At 40.6% G+C, this 26,821-nt stretch overlaps 2 protein-coding genes across 4 annotated transcripts in view; one reads left to right on the top strand and one right to left on the bottom strand.

Annotated features, from left to right (window-relative positions):
* The window catches only part of LOC144459647 (uncharacterized), a 52,177-nt gene extending 43,597 nt beyond the window's left edge, over window positions 1-8,580 (bottom strand). The window contains 6 exon segments of the mRNA XM_078164039.1: window positions 117-293; window positions 1,678-3,472; window positions 3,684-3,919; window positions 4,121-4,225; window positions 6,945-7,094; window positions 8,474-8,580. Of these exon segments, the coding sequence (XP_078020165.1) occupies window positions 117-293; window positions 1,678-3,472; window positions 3,684-3,919; window positions 4,121-4,225; window positions 6,945-7,075 (2,444 nt within the window). The 5' untranslated portion in view covers window positions 7,076-7,094; window positions 8,474-8,580.
* Window positions 8,581-11,960: 3,380 nt separating this feature from the next.
* On the top strand, window positions 11,961-24,189 carry LOC117245823 (protein NLRC3-like). Of its 3 annotated transcripts, none has more exons than XM_033609368.2 (9): window positions 11,961-12,069; window positions 12,391-12,507; window positions 14,126-14,230; window positions 14,541-14,632; window positions 15,205-16,996; window positions 18,625-18,798; window positions 19,523-19,696; window positions 21,223-21,269; window positions 21,372-24,189. In XM_033609368.2, the coding sequence occupies exons 2-9, from the start codon at window positions 12,413-12,415 to the stop codon at window positions 21,896-21,898; spliced, it is 3,006 nt and encodes a 1,001-aa protein (XP_033465259.2). In that variant the 5' UTR covers window positions 11,961-12,069; window positions 12,391-12,412; the 3' UTR covers window positions 21,899-24,189. The 3 variants fall into 3 exon arrangements, with proteins under 3 accessions (XP_033465259.2, XP_078019945.1, XP_033465258.2); XM_033609367.2 differs by having other exon boundaries at window positions 11,968-12,089; XM_078163819.1 differs by lacking the exon at window positions 18,625-18,798.
* Window positions 24,190-26,821: the final 2,632 nt, after the last annotated feature.

Genomic DNA, 26,821 nt, shown 5'->3' with positions numbered 1-26,821 from the left:
TTGGAAAGACACAACATTTCTGAAAACACTGAAAGCTTTATAACCTCAGTCAAGGATTTATATTATATATATCCAAAAACAAACAAACAAACACCTACATAAGCAAGTGAACTGACCTCAGAGTCTCCAGTCTACAGTTTGGACTCTCCAGTCCAGCACACAGCTGCTTCACTCCTGAATCCTGCAGGTTGTAGTTGTTACTCAGGTCCAGCTCTCTCAGATGGGAGGGGTTGGACTTCAGAGCTGAGGCCACGACTTCACAGTGAGTCTCTGAGAGTCCACATGAAGTAAATCTGACATGACACATATATTACAAAATCTGTTATTGTCAAAGAGACACTTTATATTTACTTTATGGATTTGATGATAAAACAGTTTGAAATATCCTGTTTTGATGGACTGAAAATAGTTAAGAATAAAAAAAGAACACAAAGAATTCAAACTAATTAAAAGCTGATTCATGACCAGAATTACTGCCTCGTGGTCGTATGCTTCACCAGTCAAGTTACACTTACAGTTTACATCCATGTCTGTCCAGACTCATATGTGTCCATGACAGTAGACAATGATTCAAATATGGATGTTGCTGCAAAGAAGCTACTTATTCTAAAACACAGACGCTTCACACACATCTTCAACCCGACAGCACAGAAGATCTATACAATCAGCACAGTTTCAAGATCAGTGTCACCAACTCAGTCTCTGACCAAATGTCTCCCCTTCTGTTCCTGAGATATGACGTTTAATAATGACCAGAGAAGTGTTTTATGCAGAACATGATGATGTCACAGTGAAGTTGACCTTTGACCTTTTGGATATAAAATCTCATCACTTCATTATTTTATCCTGTTAGACATTAGTGTGAAGTTTTGTCATAATTAGTGAATGAATTCTTGAGTTATGGCCAAAAACATATTTTGTGAGGTCACAGTGATCTTGACCTTTGACCACCGAAATCTAATCAGTTCATTCTTAAGTCCAACTGGACGTTTGTGCCAAATTTAAAGAAATCCTCTCAAGGTGTTCTTGAGATGTCGTGGACAGACTGACAACCCAAAAACATGATGCCTCTGGCCACGACTGTCGCCGGCGCTGAAGCATGAAAAAAGAGATAGCAACAACTGGATAAAAGCAGTTTTTAGGACTTCAGAAATCTCCTTTGGCAAATGATACAGATCTTATTTTAAATGTTTAAGCATAGTGGTGAATAAACTCAGGTATTATCTGCATGTCTGATTCTATAAAACACCTTACACAATCTGTTTATGGAGTAATAACTTTACTGCTTTCACTCAGAACCATCAAATACTGCCATACTGTGATGAAATGCTGCTGTGATAAAACCTCAACAACAACCTCTGAAGTCCATCATTTGTTTTATCAGGTTCACATGGCGCCTCCATCACATAAAGGTGAAAAACTGTCAACTGGAACAATGATTAGAAATAAATAGAAAAACTGTGTTGATGAACTCAACACCTATAAACACAACCAACTGAAACATCTACATGTTTTGCACTCACAGCATTTGAAACAGCTCAAGAACATCTGTGACAAAATACAACAGACACATCATTTGAACATTTTATGAATAATAAGAATTTCATAGTGTGTATATTTGAAGAATTAAACTACTAATCTACAATGATTTATGATGTTAATCACATCTGGACTTACCCAGCCTTTCTGCAGTTCCTCACAGCTGGAATCAGTCTCCGTCGTCCCTCGTATGATGTGTTGTATTTCTCCACGTCCAACTCATCCAGAACCTCCTCTGACATCTGCAGCATGTAGGCCAGAGCTGAGCAGTGGATCTCTGAGAGTTCCTTCTTTGATCTGTTCTCTGACTTCAGGAACGTTTGGATCTCCTGATGTACTGAGAGGTCGTTCATCTCCAGCAGACAGTGGAAGATGTTGATGCTTCTGTCAGGAGAGATCTTGTTTGTGTTCATCGTCTTCAGGTTGTTGATGGCTCTCTGGATGATTTTTGGACTGTTGTCTGTCCGACCCAAAAGGCGTCCTAACAGTCTCTGGTTGGACTCCAGAGAGAGGCCATGAAGGAAGCGGACAAACAGATCCAGGTGACCATTTTTACTTTGGAGGGATTTCTTCATGGCTCTCTGTAAGAAGACATCCAGGGATCTGTAATTATCCTGGTCTGTCTCCAGGAAGTCCTCCAGTACCTTTGTGTTCCTGTAGGTGAAACAGTGGAACAGGTAGACTGCAGCCAGAAACTCCTGAACGCTCAGATGAACGAAGCAGTAGACTGTTTTCTGGAAGATCACAGACTCTCTTTTGAAGATCTCTGTACAAACTCCTGAGTACACCGAGGCCTCTGTGACATCAAGACCACAGCGCTCCAGGTCTTCTTGGTAGAACATGATGTTTCCTTTCTCCAGATGTTCAAACGCCAGCCTCCCCAGCTTCAGAAGAACGTCCCTGTCAGCCTCCGTCAGCTCCTGTGGACTGGTCTCATGTCCCTCATCATACTTGTGCTTCTTCCTCTTTGTCTGAACCAGCAGGAAGTGTGAGTACAGGTCAGTCAGGGTCTTGGGCAGCTCTCCTCTCTGCTCTGTAGTCAACATGTGATCCAGAACTGTAGCAGTGATCCAGCAGAAGACTGGGATTAGACACATGATGTGGAGGCTCCTGGATGTCTTCATGTGTGAGATGATTCTGCTGGACCGCTCTTCATCACTGACTCTCCTCCTGAAGTACTCCTCCTTCTGGGCGTCAGTGAAGCCTCGTACTTCTGTTACCCTGTCAACACATGCAGGAGGGATCTGATTGGCTGCTGCAGGTCGGGAAGTTATCCAGACCAGAGCCGAGGGAAGCAGCTTCCCCTCCATGAGGTTTGTCAACAGCACGTTGACTGATGACTTCTGTGTGACATCAGTCACAACCTCATTGTTGTGGAAATCCAGAGACAGTCTGCTTTCATCCAGGCCGTCAAAGATGAACAGAACTTTACAGACAGCGAGCTCCTCTGCTGTGACCTTCTGTAATGTTGGATGGAAAACACGGAGCAGAGTGAGAAGACTCAACTTCTCATCTCTGATCAAGTTCAGCTCCCTGAACGAAAGCAGAATCACCAGACTGACATCTTGGTTTTCCAAACCCTCGGCCCAGTCCAGAGTGAACTTCTGCACTGTGAAGGTTTTTCCAACGCCAGCGACGCCGTTGGTCAGAACCACTCTGATGTGTTTCTGTTGGTCAGGTAAGGCTTTAAAGATGTGCTGACACTTGATTGGAGTTTCATGGAGGGTCTTCATCTTAGAAGCTCTCTCAAGCTGCTTCACCTCATGTTGGGTATTAACCTCTTCACTCTGTCCCTCTGTGATGTAGAGCTCAGTGTAGATCCTGTTGAGGAGGCTTTCACTTCCTGTTTCATCACTTCCTTCAGTCACACGTTCACATCTCCTCCTCACACTGATCTTATGTTCATCTAAAACCTCCTGCAGACCACTGTCTGCTGAAAGAGAAGGAAACATGTCAGACTAAAGAAATAAATCTGGACTCTGATTATTTTCATGACCAACATTAAAACAAGTAACACAAACAAATGAAGGTTTTATACATTAGTTTTATAAAATCTTTCATGTCTACACTTTACAACACAAATAAACCAAGAAGAATCCTGTTTTCAGACATGATGACATCAGCAGACAGATGTACAGTCTTACTTTGTACAGTGCTGGTCTGACTGGCTGTCTGCAGTCCAGCTCTTGTTCTGGATCTTTCTCCACACTGGGGACAGGAGGAGTCTCCTGATGAAGCAGACTGGTCCCAGTATGAGCTGATGCACTGTCTGCAGAACCAGTGTCCACAGCTGGTAGAGACTGGATCCTTCAGGACGTCCTGACACAAACTACAGCAGGACGGCTGCTCCTCCACAGAAACATGACTCCTCTTCTTCTCTCTGTGGAGATGAACACATTATTTAGATCTCGTCCTGCAAACTGTGCTGAAAATTATTTGCTTTATTCACACACTCAGTCACAGGCAGTTCAAATATCTCATGGTGGAGCTTCATGAAAACCTCCTGAGTAATGTTGTGCTCCACTGTGAGACGACTTTCAAAAGGCAAAAAGCTCCCTCATGTTTTTCAACAGTCTCTTACTTTGTGTCTGAGGGTCCAGGTTCATTACTGAAGACTGGATGATGACCCATGGACCAGTCACTCTTCATAGACAGACAGCTGGACACTGGAGACTCTGCTCTCTGTCTGTGGAAACAACAAATGTTTGACACATATTATTAGTCCTTGTAAAGACCAGGTTCAAACAGTATCATCGTTGGCGCTGCCTGTGTTTTACCCACCAGCAGCTACGTGTCTCCTTTATCTGAACACCCTTGTAAATATACAGGTAATTTAGTTTCCTTCTTATTTCTTCTCTCAGTGCTGCTCTTAAATAGCATCTTCCGGGGCGCTATTTTTTTTTTATGTTCTGAGAGGCCTTTTTAACTTCTCTTTAATTCTGGTGTGTGAATGAACTGTCAGTGAATCAGTGATGCAGATAGGAACACTCGCAGGTCTTTTGATCCTTTTTTGGCAAAGCTACTATCTCTACCTGGCGTCACTACCTGTCATGGAGCAGGACATGGCGCACCAGGGAGAGTTACACTGAGCCGGGAGTTTCTTTTTTCCCTGCAGACTTCGGTAGCCGGGGAGATACCAGCTGGTATCCCGAGGGCGATATGCAAGCCGATCGTAAAGACCCAGAAAAGGGGAAGAAGAGGTGGTCTACGCCGGAGATTAAAGACTCTCAGGTTGAGTGATCGGCGCAAATTCCCCCCACTTCCTACAATTCTCCTAGTAAATGTCCAGTCTATCAGGAATAAGATAGATGAGCTGGAAGTATGGGCCAAGCTCAAGAGGGAAATCAGGGAGACCTGTCTCCTTGCCTTCACTGAATCATGGCTCAGTGACTTGGACCGGGACGAGGACTTTTCACTCAGCAGGTTCGGAACCCCGATTCGTCTGGAGCGGTCTCCGGAGATTACCGGGAAAAGCCGAGGAGGAGGAGGAGTGTGTTTCTATGTCAACGAGAGGTATTGTAACACAGTGAAGGTCAGAGAAAGAATATGCACAACTGATCTAGAACTTCAGAGAACTGTCAAGAGCTGGTCTGAAGACAGCATTTCCTGTCTTCAAGCATGCTTTGAGTGCACGGATTGGCAGTGTTTCTATGATGGTTGTGATGATATGAATGAACTATGTGACACTGTTTCATCAGTTTCTGTGTAGACTCTATAATTCCATCTAAAACTGCTGTCATGTACCCAAATAACAAACCCTGGGTGACTAAAGAACTCAAAGCTGTAATCAATAAGAAGAAGAAGATTTTTTACACTGGTGACCCTCTGGAGAAAAAAGCTGTCTCCAGAGAAGTGAGGGATGAAATAAGAAAAGCCAAAATTCAGTACAGGGGCAAAATAGAGGAACAGTACTGCAGCGGTGACCTTAGAGCCGCCTGGCAAGGGATAAAACACATGGCATCCATAAACCAGTACTCTGGTGAAACCAGGCAGCTCTCATTACTATTAGTGGTGTAAATGAGGCTGACCTGCCTAATGCTTTTAAGTCCTTTTATTCCCGTTTTGAAAGGTCTGACTTTTTATGCAACATTTCGACATTGAGGATGTCTCTAAAACCTGAAAATGAAATTGTCATCTCAGAAGGAAAAGTTGCTTCTTTGTTCAAACAGGTGAACATCAGGAAGGCGGCTGGTCCTGACGCCATCTGTGGACGCACTTTGTGTCACTGTGCAGACCAACTCAGTGAGGCGTTCACAGTACTTTTTCAGATGTGTGCAGAGAGTGGTTACTTGCCCCAAATATGGAAAACATCCACTATTATTCCTGTTCCAAAGTCAAATCATCCAAGAGATCTTAATGACTTCAGACCAGTTGCACTGACATCTCTTGTGATGAAAAGCTTTGAAAAAATCTGAAAAGAAAAAGTGGTCTCCTTGATTGATGGCAGACTAGATCCACTGCAGTTTGCTTATCAAGCTGGTGAAGGTGTTGATGACGCAAAACTTTTCATTTTAGACAGAGCACTAGAGCACCTTGAAAAACCCAAATCCCGATTGCCGATTTTTCTTCCGCTTTTAATAAGATGCAGCCCCATATTTGAATTGAACGGCTAGCCTCTTATTTTATGCTCCCGGATCAGATCTTATTGTTGCTTTTAAACTTTTTAACAGACAGAGTGCAGCGTGTCTTCGTTAATCCAGCTAACAGACCTGAGTGTGCTCTGGAAGAAGCGTGTGGTCCAGAAAGTGAAATGCATTACAAAGCAGGGAGACCATGTCATGTCCAGTGGATTTAATTTAATGCCTTCAGGGCGGTGCTACTGTGCACCCCTGAGGAAGACAAATCGCTACTCAAACTCTTTTATCCCTTCAGTTATCAGGCTGATGAATGCCAATTTTAATGAGTAGCTTTGTGCTTTGTTGCTTTATTTATTTATTTATTCTCTATCCCATTTATTCATTCTTTTTTATCGATCGAATATTTGCACATGTACGAGGTATCACTGCTGGGAAACCATTAGTTCAACTGATCCACTGACAACTGAGAGTTGAGTGATAAAAGTTGTTTGTCTAATGAATGATTGTTGTAATTGTTTGTGCTTTTATTCATTGAACTGGGAGCTGTAAACTGAATTGTCCACATGGGATAAATAAAGTTTTCTGAACTAACCTGGACTATACTGTGTTCTATTTAACTGCATATTTTATTGTTATATTCTATTTTCAGTAGATAGCCAAATTTAAAGGACTCTGATCAGGGCCAAATAACTTGATCAGGACATCCCCGATGACTGAATAAAACAATACCTCATGTCATTATAAAAACAGTGTTGTGGTGTAGATGATCAGATAATAATAAAAACAGAATCATCTTCAGGTCAGTTTACAGTAGAAACAGTCTCTTACTTTGTGTCTGAGGGTCCAGGTTCAATACTGAAGTCTGGAATGTCACCTTTACTGTGGTCACTCTTCAATGACAGCTGACAGCTGGACACTGGAGACTCTGATCTGTCCCCGTCTGCCTCCAAATCATCCATCTTCCCAAATCTGAGAGAACTGTAACACACATACACAGTGTGATGAAGTCAGTAACTTCTTATTTATAGGACATGATGACATATTGGCTGGGTATTGTTATGACATACAGTAGTGACCTTTGACACAATTAGTGTATGAATTCTTGAGTTATGGACAAAACCGTGTTTTGTGAGGTGACAAGAGTGAGTTTGACTTTTGACGACCAAATTTTAATTAGTTAATCCTCTAGTCCAAGTGAACCTTTTAGCCAAATATGAGGAAAGTCCCTCAAGGTCTACTTGAGATATTGAGTTCACAAGAATGAGACAGACGCAAGGTCACAGTGACCTTGACCTTGAACTACCAAATTCTAATCAGTACACTGTTGAGTCGAACTGGAGGTTTGTACCAAATTCAAAGAAATGTTCAAGACGTTCTTGAGATACGTCATTCATGAGAGTGTGACGGAAGTTTGTATGGATGGATGAACAAGTCGAAAACAAAATGCTTTCAGCCACGGCTGTTGTTGGCGTAGAGCAATTATTATTGTTTTTTAGCCCGTGTACCCGCCTCTTGCCCAATGTCAGCCTGTCAGCCTCTCCGTGACCCCCGACAGTATAAGTGTTTACACAACATGAATGAATAATCTCTGCCGAGTCAGCACACCTGTAGGCATGATTTACTCTGGAGTCCTCTTTTGTGCCACATCTTAAAATGTGCATGGCACCATTTCAGGTCAGTGATATATTAATTTATCTGCTGAAAACTAATTTATAAACCTCTGGACTTTAGCTCAGATGTGTTTAAGAAAGGTTTCTGCTCATGTTCAAAATGTTCTGCTCATTCAAAACATGTCCCACATACCTGTTTTCTGAGAAGTCAGAAATAATGTTGTAGTAAAAGCAATCCTGTCCTATAGTCTGTTGTGCTCTGCGCTCTAGTTTCCCCTTCAGACTGTGTGACAGACACACAGTTGTTTAGGACTCTCTCTGGATGGGACAAAGTTTAGGGAGTGTCCGTGCACTGATCTGATCTGAGGGCGGAAACCAAAACTCAGTGTAACAAAGAGCAGGGAGAGCTGACTGTACACTCAACATCTTCCTATCCAACAAAACTGCGCCACAATCCCTCGGCAGAGTCCCCCTTTTCTCTCTGTGTGTCTATAAACTAGAGCTTTTCACTGTGACGCACATTCAAAGAGTTGACACAAGAGCGCGCCCGAAGCACCGGAGCGCGCAGATCCGTAGCTGCGCGCAGGCCTCGTGTTTAACAGGAAAAGCCTGGTTGTAAAAACAGCGTCAGATGATGGTGGTGGTAAAAGCAAGTGTGATGATGAAGCTGTGAAGATGTGGCACTGACCCAACCGACCCTACTCTCCCCTAGAACACACTAAACAATGAAAAAACATCAACACTCACCGTGTCTCACACGACCTGTCTTCCTCTCACTGCTCTGTGCACTTTAAAATGGAGTCTGAACACACCACTGACTTTACACTTTCACTTTCGCTCTTCCTCTCAGTTGGCATTCTTGAGACTGTTGTTTGTTTGTTTTTTAATCAAAGTAACCTCTAATGTTGAAGGGATGCACCTGAGTAGATTGGAGGAATTCAAATGGAGGAAAAAGGATAAATATCTGATGAGAATATTATTGGAGGCATGGAAGAAAGAAAAGATATGGCTGAGTATTGATGAATGGATCAACTTGGTATATAATATTTGTAATGGACAGATTCTGAGAACTGGACCAAATGGTTAGTGTAGACCTGATGTTGTCCCTGTATGTATGCCTTGATTCAACATCTTTGTAAGCTCAAAGACTACTCCTGATTCCATTTCATACATCTTGATCATTGTGAAACCAGGTGCACGCTCACAGGCCTCACTTTCTGGATGTGGACACTAGTGATGACCAGTTGGGGGTCAGGAAGTAAAGAAAATGGATCACTAGGCTTCATTTAAACATCATTCTGTAAATCAGTCTCCTCGACTCATTAGACCTGTCGACATGAAGAACAGCAAGAGGAAGTGCTATTTCACCAACTGTGTCACATCAACATCGGAGGTTCTCCAACAGAGCAGCTGTCATCACACACAGCTGTGGATATTCATGGTGTCTGTACCACTAAGGGCTGATTTCTAGTTGTGTGTAGGCTTCATGCAGAGGCCATGTACAAAACACTAGGGGGCGGAGGGTTACTGAGAAGTGCTGTAAAGTTTGATCTAAAACACACCTATAACACACATTAAACACACATTAAACATGACTTAATGGTGCCAATATCAAACACAAGTTCACAGGTCAGCTTCATTATAACTCATCATTTTACACTGCATGTCAGGCTCAACATACTCAGAGTTATCACTAATCCTGCTTTCTGAAATAGGGCCCTGGTCACATTGGTAAATGAACCTGATAACGTGCACATATCAACATGTATACACGAATATATGGAGGTGAGCAAGGGACGCCTGGAGCAAATCTTTCTTTTAAAAAGAAGAGTACTCAGGAGACAATTTACAGAAAACAAATGTCAGACATTTTCAAAGAATTTTAAGTATATACAGGATCACAGGAAGACACTGAGAGGGAAATCATCATGCAGCCAATGTTTCAACAGTATCTTACAAATACTATGATGAAAACTCTGTGTGTGTGTCTGTTTCATGTTTTTCTCCACACTGACTTGGTCAATCCATGTGAAATTTGGCACAGTGGTAGAGGGTCATGGGAGGATGTGAATGAAGCAATATTACATCAATTGGCCAAAGGGGGGCGCTATAGCAACCAATTGAAATGTCAAACTTTGAATGGGCATATCTCATGCCCCGTATGTCGTAGAGACATGAAACTTTGCACAGAGATGCCTCTCCTCATGAGGAACACATTTGCCTCAAGAACCCATAACTTCTGCTTATATAGATTTTCCGCCATTTTGAATTTTTTGAAAAACACTTCAAATGGATCTCTTCCTAGGAAGTTTGAGCGATCTGCATGAAACTGGGTGAACATAATCTAGGGACCAATATCTAAAGTTCCCTCTTGGCAAAAGTTGGAAAACTTACTAAAACTGAGCTTCTATAAGGCAATGAATATTGCGGAGGGCGTGGCTCATCACATAAAGGTGTATAACATCTCAAGGGTTTCACCCATCACCACGCAACTTTGTAGGCATATGACCACACATAATCTGAGGGGACCCCTCCATTATTGACCCCATCAAACAAAATGGGGGCGCTAGAGAGCTCATTTCTTATCTAGGTCTAACCGCCAGATGGATTTTTACTAAACTTGGTAGATATGTAGAACAGGACGCCTCAAGGTGACTGGAGAAATTTAACTCTAATTGGCAACTGGGTGGCGCTATAACAACAGAAAAATGCTTAAAAATGGCTAAAATGTGACCGATCACTGTGGCTCCCCCTGTGGCTGTATGACTAAGTCATGGTATGGTATGCTGTGCACTCAATGGGTATGGACTAGTAAATCCAATTTTTATTTATTGTATTTAACCTTTATTTAACCAGGAAGGGTCCCATTGAGTTCTTCCAGGGAGTCCTGGCCAAGACTGGCAGCAAAAGTTACAAGTACACAAAAGACAATGGACACATACTAAAACCACTAGAACACAAAGTCAATGAGAACACATTACACTCAGTAAGGCACAAGGTAAAACAGACATACTATTGAAAGGCACCATGTGAGAAGCAGTGACACTGTTCAGTAATGGTTGATTTTAAAAGGTTTTTAAATATGCTGAAAAGTGGAAGTGACTCCAGATTTAAGGTGTTTTGGAGTTCATTCCAGGCGTATGGTGCATATGAAGAGAAAGCTGTTTTACCAAGTTCTGCTCTTGTTGAAGGAGTGGTTAATAGTATTTTGTCTGATGAACGTGTGCTGTGAACGCTAGTATGATATGTAAGCAGATTTAAAATGTAGAGAGGTAATAAGGTAATAAGCCTCTTGCTGTTGAGGTAGATTGTCATGGTCAAAAAACCCAGAGTTAACCCTGAAGTTACCTCGCCAACTCCAAATCTTGCTTCGCAGTCTGTCGTCACTGTACGTGTTCAATAGTTGTGACTATTTCCCTCCACTAGATGTCACCATATTATCATCTACATTTGTATGTTTTCTGCAGACAAAGAAACTCTGCAGACTCACTGTAAATAATTCACTGACTCAGATCCTGTCCTGAAGCAAACCACACTGTAAAAAAGGATCAGTTACAAGTAAAAGTCACGCACACAAAACCACTTACAAAAAAGGGGCCAGCAAAATGTACTTATATCAAAAGTGAAAGTAATGATAGTGCAGTGAATGTTTCATGCTGTCTGTCTTTCTCTGTCTGATGTCTCTGGATTTATATTCCTGCTGCATTAATGCCTGTGATGCATTTTAACTCCTTTCTTTACTGTTGGGGAGTTTAATCTACAGCAATGCATCATATTCTACAAGATAATCATATGTTAGCAGCGTGGCTGTCCTGTGAGAACCATGTATATCTAATAAGTCAGATAAAGAGCCTGTTTTCAGCTTTGTGACGACGACTTTTCAAACTGATCCCAGAGAGTTTTTAATTTGTTGATTTAGCTTAAAAAGAAGGGGCAATTTTCTGAACATAAAAGGAACACTTCACCCTTCAGTTTATCACAAACATTCAACATCAACACATCTGGAGATGCATGGTTTTCACTGGACAAGAAGGGGATGAGAAACTGTCATCTGCGAAGTGACTGCAGCTGTCAGACAGATAGTGCAGTGAAAGAAGAGTATCTATTTAGTGGAGCAGAAGTGAAAAATAGCATAAATAAATCGAAACACTGAAGTAAAATACTAGTAAATACAGTATTTGAGAAAATGTACTTCGTTACATTCAACCACCGCAGTTACATCCTGTCTATCTGATTACATCAAACGTGAAAGTAACTTCCTGGATATGCTCGTCATCCTTTGTGTTCGTGCTGCTGCGAGACGACTACAGCTCATTTGCTTCGAAGAAAACGAAGACATCGAAGTAAGTTCCTCCCCCAACAAGTAAGTAGGCCATTTATGATTCCTCCGATCTTACCTATCAAGTGTCACAAGTTGCCAGGTCCGTGTAGTTTGCGGTTATTTCCGTCTCTGTGACCCGCCTCCACGTGTGCATCTGTGGCCTATATATGTATACTGGGCAGCAGGCTCCACAGTCTGTGGAAAAAACACGCCCTTCCTCCATATTCCTGTCATTAAGCAGACGCAGAATTTACACAGTAAACAAAGGAAAGATGGTAAACCGCCTGAAAACAGCTCTTAATGTGCAGCAACTTGTCCATATAAACATTTGTGTCCTTTACAGACCTATTGAAAACTGAACAGGGATGGCTGAGAGCAAGAGGAAACGACCTGACGCCTCTTTATCGTCTAATGACTCCTTCGAGGAGCCGATGGGCTCCTGCAGCGAGCCGTCTGTCAGGTAATGATACAGTGTTCGGCTGATCATCAATAGATAGGCTGGGGTTTAAATTATCACGATGATGATCAGCAACTTAAAGTCGCACATGCAGGACGTGTATAATCTTTTTGCAGTACCTAAAGATGTCCAGCAGATGTCGACATTTTGCCTGTATAAAATGCTGCTTCAGTGCTCCAGACACTTTGTTCCTTCCATTATCAAAGTGTACTGTATTTTACTCCATTTAAGATTTAACATTTAACTTTTTGCAGTGTGTGGTGCATTCAACTGAAATACACAATACTGCCTGTGCTTATTAGGGCTGGGCGATTATGGCTCGAAAATAATATGACGCTATTTCAGGGTATTTTTTCTTGATGATATGACAAATTAGTTATAATGTAAAATTTTTAATTTAAGAGCATAGAATTGCAACAAAGTAATTGATATGGTTTTACGAGCCCGCTCTCACTCAGAAGTCGTCGAAATCCAGTGCTTGGGCAGTGACTTGCAGCATCAGAAACCAACGAAAAAAGGCGTCCTTTAACGTCGGCATTGTAGTTAAACGGCATTGGGGGGGAGGGGGACAAGGACGAAAGTTTAGGCAGAGAGTGTCCAAGAGGGGTGTGTGGGAGTGGTGGTGGATGGGTCCAACGAACACCAACTTTCACCCGAGAGAGCGGTGTTCGCGTCCCGTTACATTCCAAAGCATAACCCTGTTGCCTTTTCCTAAACCTAAAAGTGTTTTTGTTGTTGAAAAAAAAAGTCAATTTGCAGTTTTGTACCGACGTAGTGCGTTTATTTTGAAAGAGACTGTATGTGAATGTCAAATTTCCAGTGAAAACAGAAGTGTATCTTCAAAGAAGAGAACTTGGCACTGTGTCCCAGAAGGTCAACAACCAACGCACCCAGGGTACCTTGCATGTTGTATGTGGACTTGGAAAGGCCACAGCCAAACTTCAATATGTGACGAGGTCAAAATGAGAATATGTTGGTGTTACAGTCTGCTTCAAATATTCAGTAAAAACATAAATGATCTCTCATTTCTTTAGTTTGTGAACAACAGTATCTCAGAGTGAGATTCAGATTCTGTAAACAATCAGTCAATCAATCAATCAATCAATCAATCAATCTTTATTCCAGACACAGGGAAGGTCCATAGTACAGTACAAACATATAAAATAAATAACTTACTGAGGCAGATCTAAAAGACCACAGTACAATGGATTGTTCAGTGAATCACATATACAATATTAATAGTTCAGCTAAATAAAATCAACCACAAATTACACATTTAAACAGCTCTCAAATACAAAAAAATGTCCCCTGGGATCTACATGTATATGTATGTATGAGATGATGTGACACAATATTCTGATTTTTATCCGATTTTTTACAGATCCACAGTCACCTTTTTTATCATGTGGATTTAGCAGCAGCATCAGAATATTCGAGTTGACTGCATTAACTTATCATTAGTGCCCTGCTTCATCCAGCAGGTCGTCTAACATAGACTACTAATATGTATATTAACCAAACATCAATGAATGTTTAACACATGCAGCTCATGCATAGAAATATCAGACAGTTTTTTAATAAAGGTCATTTGCTTGTTTTTTAATAGATTATCTTTTCTTAGTTCACAGATGAGTGCAACTAAGCCCACAGGTCCTGGCTGGATCTCTATGAAGAGCGATAGATCTATGTGTGAACCACTTTCTTTTGGTCTTGAAGAGATGCAAAGGTAATTTAAATATATTCTGTAAAAAAAAAAAAAAATATATATATATATATATATATATATATATATATATATATATATATATATATATAGTATATATTGTTACGCACATTATTGTAATTTTCAATTTATGAAATGTATGCATGTGTGAATGGCTGCCCAAAGATAAGCATGAATATTTTGCTCAAACTGAAACATTTTGAACTCACGTGGATGTGTCATCACGCGATTTGTACATCAGCTCTTGTTTTTCCATTGACTACCTGCATCTGACAAGATTTAACGTGCCATTTGTTGTCATTTGTTCTTATAGACAGCAGAGTGTGGAGCCGTTAGGTTCAGAGTGTAAGGAGGATTCAGTCTGTTTCACTGGCGGACACCAAACAGATACTAAGGAAGACGCATGTAAGTTTACCTGTGTACGTAAATATTTGTAGTGCTGCTTATATTGTTAATGCTACTAGTAATACATTAATAATTCCTCATAGCTCAAAGAAAAAATTGGTGCTTATTTTTTGAAATACTAAATACTGCAAGTAATTTGCAGACAAAGGAAAATAAATGTATTATTAATTGTAGTTCCACATATGTTCCACATTGGGCACACTCAGAGGCCTTTGACACGAAAGAGTAGCTCAATAAAAATAAGCCAGAAGAACCAATAATATAGATTAACCTTTGGCACGCCATTTCTTTGTCACAATGGCAATGGCAGACTTTTGAAAGTGGAGGGTTTTGAGTTTGTGGATCAGTTTATCAGAGTTGGACATGGTCTCAAGAAGTAACTTCAGAGAGACTTATTGGATTTTTAAACCTGATGCTTCTGTGTAACCGTGTATGTTCTGGGTATTACTGAAACTCCTTTGATTCAAAGGAAGTCATTGATACATGAGTTAGAGCTTTGCCAACTGAGATATGTAGATCTTTGATACAAAAATTTGCCATTTAGAAATCTGAATAAAAATGTCCACATTCAGTTGTTGCAGGAGGCAGCCATCTTTTGAAAGCAAAGAAGAATCTTAAGGAAGCAATGCAAAAGCAGTTCACAGTGACGAGCGAAGGTCACAGTGACCAACAGACTTCTCTGAAATGCATCTACACAACACTCCACATTATCACTGGAGAGACTGGAAATCCACATGCAGAGCACGAGTTGAGGCACCATAAGCATAAACTGAAACGACAATCTTCTGAACATTCAATCAATGTCAGTGACATCTTTAAACGTATGCCTGGCCAAGAGAAACCCAACAGAACAGTCTTGACAAAGGGCGTTGCAGGAATCGGAAAATCATTTTCCGTGCAGAAATTCATTCTTGACTGGGCCGAGGGGAGAGAAAATGAGGACATTGATTTTGTTTTCAATCTTGCTTTTCGAGAGCTGAATTTGAGTACAGATAACAAAAGCTTACATGAGCTCCTGACTGAATTTCACCCTGCGATCCACCATCTGACAAATTCAGAAGATTTAATCAAAGCCAAGGTTGTAGTGATCCTGGATGGCCTGGATGAAAGCAGACTTCAACTGGATTTCAAGAACAAGCCACTAACATCAGTCAGTGAAGTGACATCTATGGGGAATCTTCTAGCAAACCTCATCCAGGGTAACCTTCTTCCTAATGCTAACGTGTGGATAACATCCCGTCCAGCAGCAGCCAGTCAGATCCCTGCAGACTTTATCGACATGGTGACGGAGATAAGAGGGTTCAGTGACCCACAAACAGAAGAATTCTTCAGAAGGAGATTTAGAAATGACCCAGGCCTCGCTGACAGGATCATTTCACACATTCGCTCTTCACAGAGTCTCGACATCATGTGCCAGATCCCGATCTTCTGCTGGATTTCTGCCGTGTTATTTCAGGAGATCTTTGGAGGAGATGACAAAGCTGAAACTCCTCAAACTCTAACAGAGATGATGGCCCATTTCCTGTTTGCCCAGACAATACGCAGAAGCAGAAAATATGACCAGAAGACAGAGGAAAACAAAGAGAGCCTTCTGAAGACACACAGAGAATTTCTCCTCAAACTCGGCAAGCTTGCGTTTGTTCACCTGCAGAGGAACAGTCTCATCTTCTGTGCTGAAGATCTGGAAGACTGTGGCATCGACGTAAAAGAGGCTACCATGTACTCTGGATTTTGCAACACAATTTTTAGAGAGGAACAAGTCTTTTCCCAGAAAAAGGTCTTCTTCTTTGTGCACCTGACCATACAGGAGTTCTTTGCAGCTCTGTTTGTCTATGACTGTTTCACAAAAAACAATACAGAAGAGCTCTGCAACTTCCTCGATCTGAAGGACAAAGAACATACTTTACTTGATCTTGTAAAGATGACAGTTGACAGAGTGTTGGAAAAGAAAAACAGCCACCTGGACTTCTTCTTGCAATTCCTTCTTGGCCTCATGGTACAACCAAACCGCAGAGTCCTGCAGGGTCTGCTGACATCACCAGATCCAAGCCAAGGTACTGACAAGAAAATCTTGACTTACCTCAAAGCCATCCGAAGGAAGGCCCTCTCTCCAGACAGCTGTATGAACCTCTTCCAGACCATGGTTGAGATGAGAGATCATAAAGTTAAAGATGAGATTCAGGAATATCTCAAATCATCAGATCGTTCAAAAACAGAACTGACTCCACTGCACTGCTCCGCATTGGCCTACATGTTACTGGTATCGAAGAATGATCTGGATGTGTTGGACTTGAAGAGTTACAACACATCAGACGAAGGCAGAAGGAGGCTGATACCAGCTGTGAGGATCAGCAGCAAGGCCATGTAAGTAAACTGTCCCTGTTATATCTAATATATTTTGTTAGAAAATCAAACTTGAATCAAACAGTAAGATGGCCTGGTAAATTCAGAATATACATGTCATCTGCCAATTATTGTAAATAAATGGCAAAGGCCAGGGTTTCAAGTACTGCTTTGTAGCAAGGCTTGGCAGTTAAAGCCCTGCTTTCTTTCTCGGCCCTGCACATCTGGCCAATCACTGCATAAAACTGGCATGAATGTCAGATTGTCAGTTTAAAGTTTCAAGTTACCAAGTTACAGACGCAGACCCACCAATCCATGTCAGAACGGTTCGAGATGCTGTTTGACAATCTTATGAGCTCTTTGTTTGAAGCACACTGACACCTTAAGAAATACGAAGTGTGATCCTTGAATAAACATGTATGGGCTCTAACCAAGGCCAAACTGTTCTGGGGACTCTCTGAGAGAACCTGCCCATTAGGGAGCTCCCCCTGGGAACTACATACCTACAAGGGCTTTTTCTGTTTGCATTTGCACCGCCAATAAGAATGCGGACTTAACATGCTGTAAGCTGGCCAGCAGTTGGTACAGCACTGTTACTTTCACTATAACAAGTCAAAATTGCGTTTTAAATCTACTGTTGCATACATGCTTAGTAAAGTGTGGACTTCAGTGTAGGTCAATTTGTCCGTGTTTTCTTCCTTTTTTTTTTGTTATGAGCTGTTTGTTTTTTGCGTTTTCTTTTGTTTACACAGTCAACAGCTTTTTAAAAATGGCAGTTGCCGGTGGTGCATTGGCTGATATGTTCGACCAATCAACGTATGCTTTTGTCTGGACCAGTCAAAGTACACTTTGTTCACTCATGGTTCCTTTTGTGCTGGGCGATTACTTCCTTAGAAATAGAAGCTAAAAACTACCTCAAACCAGCATTCTAAAAATTATGATAGTAACTTGTTCTTGCAAAGCAAACACAACAAAAAGGGAGGTTCTTAAAACTTGGCTGTTAGAACTGTGAAAAAAATCCTAAAGTCCAAAAATGCCTATTGTTTCCTTCTATGTCGTAATAGTTTTAAATATCTGTATGTATAGTTTTGTTTATGTTTGTATGCAAAAAAAGCTTCTTTTGTGTTGCATTCACAGACTGTATGTAAAGATGGACAACGTGTCCCCTCCCACCCCAACTAAGCATTAGTGAATCCAAAATATCCTGGATTCTGAGCAATCATTCCAGAGCCAGAGTCTACACAGTAGGGATCGCCCAAACACCCGTCCGACCAATTGCGAGCAGCGCCATTAAATGCAAGTACACCAGTTGGCAACATGGTGTGAAATCCCTGTTTTATCGCATTAAATAATTGCTTGAAACCAAACTTTTCAGAGAAACGAACACTAAAACTAACATCAGAGTGATAAGAACTCCCCTAAATGACAGAAACTATATTTGGGAAAAATGTATTCGATGTGTACTGTGAGTTTTTAGTTTGGCTCATGTCCCATTCACGAACATGGAGGGGGCGGGCTTTATGATCTGTACTGCAGCCAGCCACCAGAGGGCAATCGAGATGTTTTAGCTTCACTTATAATGGGCTGTCATGTCGTCCATCTTTATATACTGTCTATTGTAGCATTATAACTTTAAAATCTACCCATAGACTAGCAGACTGCAAAGTGACTCCAGAGTTGGTTGAGCACTTGGCCTTTGCTCTCAAGCACCCCAACTCAGCTCTGAGAGACCTGGACCTCAGCAACAATGACCTGAAAGACTCAGGAGTGGCGCTTCTTTGTGATGGCCTGTCGAGTCAATGCTGCAGATTGGAGACACTGAGGTACTGACACTGGTATAAAGCACAGTAACAAACAATGGTAATGGGTAAATAAAGTTATAGACTTACCTCAACCAGCTGCAAGCAAACAACATTTGTGTTAGCTATGTGTTGCTGTGTAGTGATCACCATCTAAAATTCTCTAGAATTCTTTATTCTAGTTGTAACTATGCATGTCATTGTATGCAAATTGAAAAGCACCTTCCTTCTACCTTGTATTGTTTTTAGCCACAGTAGTGGGTAGCTTTAGAGGTGCAAGGTTGGTTGGATAGTCTGAACTTTCGGATTAATTGCCATGAAATTTTACATCAACATTCATGGCCCCCAGATGATTAATCTTAATTACTTTGATGATCCCCAGACATTTTATCAACTGCCACTGTAAGGTCAAAATTTCATTACAGAGGGGTGACCAAAATGGGGACAGTACAGAACGGTTCCATTGGTACCATCCACAACTTTTACAGCGGAAACAGAAAAAAAGTGTACCGAACTGAATTGTACGGCACTGCTCAGTGGAAACAGGGCTTCAATGTCTCGAAACCTTTAAGTAAATATCAGTTACTTTTTGCTTACTCAAGCCATCTCAGCAAAATCAGTTCCATAGTGAGTAATCCCATTTCAGGGCCTCTCACCATTTTAAGCCTATCCTCTTTCAAGTCATTCAGAAATCTGTACAAATCTACACGCCACTCACTGCTGATGACCAAACACTGTGTTTTCTCAGGTTGTCAGGTTGTCAGGTCACGGAGGAAGGCTGTGCTTTTCTTGCCTCGGCTCTACAGTGCAACACCTCTCATCTAATAAAGCTGGACCTGAGCTACAACCATCCGGGAGACTCAGGAGAGAAGCTGCTCTTTGAGCTGAAGAACGATCAACAATCTAAGCTCAGCATACTCAAGTAATTACGGGACACAACATTATTTGTTTTTCCTGATGACGTGTTTGAGAAGTGTTGGATTACTGTTACAAATCCAGTATGCTGAGGTGTAAGTGAAGGGCCAACCCTAACTTAATATCCTTTACGATAAATTCAAGCTGCTGCTTACATTTGGCATCATATTACACTCTTCCCACTCATCTTAAATTGTGGGTACCTTCTTAACCAGTCTCTGAACCCATCACCCAGTGGTCTGATAACAATAAGCCTCTGAGGGCAATGACCAATATTTCGGGAGATCCAGTGCAGCAAGCAGAAATCTGGGCTGGAGCGCCAGTAATTTCAGTTAATCTCTTAACAAATAGCCTATGTGCATGCAGATGAATTTAACCTCTCTAACTCTGCCAGGACGCCGACGTCCTCGCTCCCCCCCCTCCTCTGTTAAATGGTATCTCCCAGGCGCACTACGTCATCAAACCATGTGATGTTTGGTATTGCTGGATTCAGGAAGAATCAAAAATAACATCGTTTTTCACCAGAGCAGCATAAACACACAAAGTCCAAAATCGTGATGAGTGGTGACAAGTCATGTCAGGCCGTTTTTCGATGGGAAAAGTTAAAGGATCACTCGCGATCATATGCGGAGCTGTTAGCGGGCACGTAGCTCCTTTATAAAAGGTAAGAGTCTCACTCCTACCACTATTTTTGGCTGAGATATACCATCTAGAAAGTGGGATCATAACTTTCACATTTCATATTTGGTGATACTTTATTCTGTGTCATAAACAACATCAGCTATCATAATCACACCTGATTTCAATAAGGTACAATGTCTGAAGCTGGCTGAGTGTTGTTTGATCACTGACAGTACTGTTTTGAAGCAGAGTGACTGACGTCATTTGGAGCTCCGCCTGGATCTTTTCATGGAAAAAACACTATAGAATGGTCATACTTTGAGCAACCTTCTTCAAATTTGAAACAAATGTTCATTGATAGTGTGTCTACAGCCCCACAGTGTCATTTACCTGCTCAGATGAAGCCACAGACAGTTATTCATCCTGAAACACAATTTTTATTTTATTTTAGGCAAAATCTTCATTTTTTACTGACTTCAGAGGCCCATTACTCTGTCTCTGTATCACCTAGAGTGTTTCTGACACTTTCACAAGAAACTTAAGGGAGTTTTCTTTCTGGCAAGACCTCATGCATGCATGTAGTCAGAGCGGTTCAGAAGCTTCATTCATTTTAATTTGGGTATGTCATTTTAGGCCTTTTTGCTACAAAATGGGTTAATAACAAAAAGGTAATACAAAGCTAAATTGTCACCAGATGATAGCTGATGAATTCCTAAATTGCATTTGATTGGTCAACACTACTCGAACTAGAAACGGAAACCACAACATTCCCAATACCAAAATCTTGTCCTGTAACCTCCAGATTCTGTATACATACGCAGATATCTTAGTAGAGATTTCTCATTATCTGACTAAATTCTAATATTCTAAAAAAAAAAAAAAGTTCTTACACTCAAATATTTTTCTCTACAGCACTGAACATGGTGGAAGTCAAAGGTTGAAACCAGGCTTTAAGAAATGTAAGTATCTGTACATTTGTTGGTAGGAATGATGCACAGATCCAGGGAAGTATTCAGAAATGGTTTGAATACTCTCTAAATAAAGTGTTGTCTTACCACCAGATGCCTGTGAGCTCACGTTGGACGCTAACACAGCCCATAAGAACCTGCTTCTCTCTGAAGGGAACAGAAAGGTGACCTGGGTGGAAGACGAGCAGCCATATCCACCTCACCAAGCAAGGTTCCAGCAGGTGCTGTGTGAACAGGGTCTAGATGGGCGCTGCTACTGGGAGGTCGAGGTTTTTGGACCCTTAAGCGTTGGAGTCACATACAGAGGAGCTGACAAGAAAAGGAGGATGGACGTGTTCAAGATGGGATACAGTGACAAGTCTTGGTGTCTGGTTTGCTCTAATGATGGCAATTACGTTTCGCACAGCAACAAGAAAGTCGATGTGTCCCCACTGGGATGGCGGTCCAGTCGGGTGGGGGTGTATCTGGATTGTCCGGCTGGCACTCTGTCCTTTTACAGAGTTTCCTCTGTCAGTCGGACTCGCCTCCATACCTACAAAACAAAGTTCAATGAGCCCCTGTATCCGGCTGTTGAACTTGAACACATTCAGTCTTCTGCATTATTCTGTCAGCTTATATAACCAACCTTTCAGTGCGTTCACTCCAGCACCAACCGCTGGCCTCCAGTTTAGGTTATTTCCCAATAAAACTCTAAACATGTAATTGTAGTGTAACAATGCCCTACTGTCTTATAGACCAATTTCGAGTGGATGTCACAGTTACGTCACAGTAGTTGCATGCGCACACTGGTGGCAGAAAAACAATGGACATTGGAGATAAACTGTTGAGATACCCGGAATAAAAATGTCTTCTTGTGCCGGGAATACAGAATAAGACATACTTCATTTTTATAGAAAACTCTCGCAGAGGACGCAGTAGTAGAAAATAAAGTTTTGTCTCCAGTTAATTATAATCTCGATATTCAGGATATAGTCGCTGCTGGACACTCGGTTGAGGAGTGTGTGTTTGTCTTACATGAAGAGCATTATTGACGTGGTGAAAGATAATTTATCATCATAAGGAACTGTAAAAACTCACATTTGTTAAGCATGGATTTGTCTTATTGTCCTTGGTTAAAACTCGTGGAGACTTTCCCATATAATATAATTTAACATGGAAGTAACAAACACCTTTTTAACTAGCTAGCTAACGCCTTCTGTTTATTAACTCCTTGTTTATAATAGAACAGACTAACTTTCACCACTGATCATTTTAGAAATGACACCACAAGAAAACATGTTATTTTTTTAGATTAATGAACCGACACTGGCTCATCGTTTGTCTCTAGCTCTCAGCAATCAGCCATAGGTAGGAAGCTAGCTAAGTGAGCTACATCGCTAATGTTAGGGTGCCTTTCACTTTTCCTGCCTGGATGCAGATGAACCAATCTAACCGCACATCTATAGGATTTCTTGCGATGGTCTCTCTAAAGAGAGCTGTGGTGAAAGTTAATATACTTTGTTATGATCAAGGTTTTCAAAAGCAGACATCGTTAGCTAGCCGGCACGCTACCACATTGATAAATTGTACTTCCACTTTAAATTATTTTATATGGGAACATCTCCACAACTATTATTCAAGGACAATAAACCAAGTTTTTACAATTCTTAGGATGATTTAACTTTCACCACGTTAAAAATTAAGTAACTCAAATAAGCCAAACACACATTCCTCTACTGAGCATTGGAGGCAAACCTTTTTTTATCCACTACACGGAAGTGATAATCTCATGGATATAAAAATGACTCAGTTAAGAAATCAGTCATAGTGCTTTTTACATTTCTTTTTAGTGTTCACACCAACACTACTAGCTTCTCTTTCTGCCACCAGTTTGGCTCCACCCACAGAAAACGTCATCTCTGTTAACAAACACAAAAAAAACAAAACACAAACACTAAAAGGGTCTATAGATTAAACTAAACAGGTCTCACCACATAACTAAATTTGCATCCTAGACGTTACAAATTTGAATTGCTATGTGCATTTATTTAAAGGTGCAATTCAAATAAGCAATTATATGAATATACAACTATTTTAATAATCCATTCATTTCAATTTTGATCTTTTTCTCTGGCAAGAATAGCAAATAGTGAGGATTATGATATTAAAATTTCATGGAAACTGTAATCGGTATTTTTATACAATTTTTTGACATGTCATTAACAAAACTACTAATCAATTCATCGAGAAAATAATCAGCAGATGAAATGATAATTGAATTTACTACTAGTTGCAACCCTGTTACAGTAACTGTAGTATTTATTTACTGCTGACTGTGTGGGCAGCCATATTTATTTGACATCATGGCATGAAAACAGTTTTAGGAAACTACCAGAAGACCTGACTCACAACTTTTACTGATCAACTGAACTTTGTATTTTATGTTTTTGGGTTTTTTTCCTTTACAGGTAGTAAAAAAACTAATTTTAACTGAATTTATTCTGTGTCTAGTTTCTGGAACACTTATTGAAGAAGTTATTGATAATTCTGTACTGCACTTTTTTTAAGTTCTTGTAAGAATGGGCTTTGTGTACTTTGTGAGTTTGTTTAGTGGTACTCTAAATAACGTAAAATGAGTCTGATGAGCAGGGCAGGAATTCATATTTTTACGTTTTTACAACAGTGATATGATGTAACTACAGTAGGAGCTCTCATTTCATTTGTCTGGCTTCTCATGAAATACCAGTAGATGTTAGTCTGTGTGATCTTGTGTAAAATAAACAGACAATTTGGCTGCTGTGTATGAAGGACCTTAAGAAAATATAATCAAGTGTTTTTTGGTTGTTTTTTTTGGGGTGGGGCTTATGATCTGGTATGTTGCACTGGCTAATACGGTTTCCTTTTATGTCAAATAAACAATTATTCAATTCTCTTCTGTCTTTTCTCTTTTATGTTTCTCACAATTATGCAAAAACACCTCAAATCTTTTAACCTTAACTGCGAGCACCAAAAAAAAGCCCTCAGGAAAATTTTTAATTATTTCTTTAATGTATTTTCTCTTAGAAAGCTGCACTTCACAGACAGTGTTATCTGTACTGGTTCATGTGTACAGGAACATAATGGATTGTCCACCTTGTCATATTGGGATGAATGGTTCACTGGTTTGGCTGACAGCAAAGGGCGGGGTGGCCTGGCTGCTTCGCATCCCAGCTGTCGCCCCCCTCCAGACACACTGAGCGAGGGTGGGGCCTCGTCATCCATGTGTCACAATAAGAGCCCCGACTTCCACTGAAGAAGACAGAGAAGAGGACGCAGGTGAAACGTGGTTGAGTAAAGTGTGGTTCAAAAATCAAGACAGCAGTGTTGTCATAATATTTTATCTGGTAACTGCAAATTTTACATTAGATCATAAAGTGCATATACATGGTAGGGCTGGGCTAATGGATGAAAATACTTGGCATTCACAGGTTGTCTGGCAGCACACCATATATATCTCGGTATTTTTATAAAAACAGACTGATCAAAATAAAGATGCAAAGACAGGGATTTTTTTCCCTATTTGAAAATACAGTTTGCAGCTGCAAAACAGTTACACCTCCAAGACACTAGTCGGGAGTGGGTTTCTGTGAAGTGCTATAAAGTTTAGTTAATTCAAATCACACATTTAACACACATTAAACACACATTAATGACAGACGTGCAATAGATGTCGTACAGAACAGATCAACATGATAAATTAACAGTAATCCGTATGACACAATGAGACAGAAAGAGAGAGACAGAGACAGAGACAGAGAGAGAGAGAGAGAGAGAGATGCAGGACAGACGGTAATGACAGTAGCTTACAACAACATTGATGAAAGTAATAATATCATTAATATTACAGGATATTTTGGTACAATATGTTGAAAGTATATATTAATATTTGATATGTGACAATAATCATATGTGTATAATAACAGTAGAAGTATGACTAATGACTAATGATAACAGCAGCAGCAGGAGGCATCTAGCAGGACCACGGCAGCAGCACAACCACACACGTCACACTATCCAGGCACCGCTGCGATATGAGTTAACCTGAGAGACAGTGGAGCACATAGGCTCCAGAGAAGAGGCCGAGTTAGTGACATGCAGTATCGCCGAGTTAGTGACATGCAGTACGGCCGAGTTAGCAAGATGTAGTAACAGGACACGAGAGAGAGAGAGAATGAGAGAGAGAGAGAGAGAGAGAGAGATAGAGAGAGAGAGAGAGAGAGAAGGAGAGAAGGTGCCCGGTGTATTATAGGGGGTCCTCCGGCAGACTAGGCCTAAGTCAGCCTAACTAGGGGCTGGTACAGGGCAAGCCTGAGCCAGCCCTAACTATAAGCTTTATCAAAGAGGAAAGTCTTAAGTCTAGTCTTAAATGTGGAGACGGTGTCTGCCTCCCGGACCGTAACAGGAAGATGATTCCACAGGAGAGGAGCCTGATAGCTGAAGGCTCTGGCTCCTGATCTGCTTTTGGAGACTTTAGGGACCACGAGTAACCCTGCGTTCTCAGAGCGCAGTGTTCTGGTGGGATAATATGGCACTATGAGCTCTCTAAGATATGACGGAGCTTGACCATTTAGAGCTTTGTAACAGAATCCCGGCGAGTACTCCACCGAGCATATTTGGGTTTCTCTTACAACAATACAGGACGTTCGCATGCTCATGTCATTAAATGGGATACTACAGAAATACTGACGGCAGGCACAGCTAAAAGTTAAACTGACAATAGCTATGTAAGTAGAAATATTAACAGCCACGCCCTTACCAAACATTTAGCCACGCCCACCACAGCCTCATCAAATATTTAGCTCACTAATGGAGGAGAATTATTTATGACATCAACCATTATAGTAATTTATCATCATTTATTTATTAATGTTGGCTCTAGTCTGTTTTGTAACTTTTTTAGTAAATATACATTTTATTATTATTATTAATACTGATGTTGCAACTGTTGTTACAAACACTGATGGTGGTGATATCATGAGTACCAGTGGTGTTCACAATGGCAACAACAAAAGCATTCATGGATACTTTGCACTTTATTTGCAATTTAAAACAAAACAAACAAAATTCAACCATTTCCTCTTTTACATTTTACAAACTATGGTATTTGGTTAGGACTAGGATCAGCTAACATTAGCTTGTGTCCTGCCAAGAAATAGTCTGGCCCTTAAAAACCACTTGTGTTTGTGTGCTAAGTAAATGAGATATAATGAATTAATTAATTCTGACTCAAGCCCTTTATATTTATTGTATTTACTCTCTTGCTACATTTCAATAATATTAATTCTATTTTCCATAAATTTAGTAAAAAAAAAAAAAAATATATATATATATATACATATATATATATATATATATATATATATATATTAAATGTAAATGTGTTTCTGACATATGTTTTATGTTATTGTATATTTATAGGGCTGTATGGGTGTTTTATTATTAGCTGCAGCAGGTTGGACAATAAAACTAACTGTATTTGAATTTCAGACAAAAGACACAGAGACAGGGAGGGAGGGAGGGACTCT

The sequence above is a fragment of the Epinephelus lanceolatus genome, chromosome 22 (genome assembly GCF_041903045.1).
Source record: "Epinephelus lanceolatus isolate andai-2023 chromosome 22, ASM4190304v1, whole genome shotgun sequence".
NCBI lineage: Eukaryota > Metazoa > Chordata > Actinopteri > Perciformes > Serranidae > Epinephelus > Epinephelus lanceolatus.
Note: the sequence above shows the minus strand (reverse complement) of the source record. Positions and strands in the feature narration are given on the sequence as shown.

Bases quoted from the DNA above. Each gene is read 5' to 3' on its own strand.
- LOC117245823 (XM_033609368.2), top strand. From the start codon at position 12,413: ATGGCTGAGAGCAAGAGGAAACGACCTGACGCCTCTTTATCGTCTAAT. The intron at 12,508-14,125 runs GTAATGATACAG...ATCTTTTCTTAG, and splicing joins TGCAGCGAGCCGTCTGTCAG to TTCACAGATGAGTGCAACTA. The intron at 14,633-15,204 runs GTAAGTTTACCT...GTCCACATTCAG, and splicing joins AGATACTAAGGAAGACGCAT to TTGTTGCAGGAGGCAGCCAT.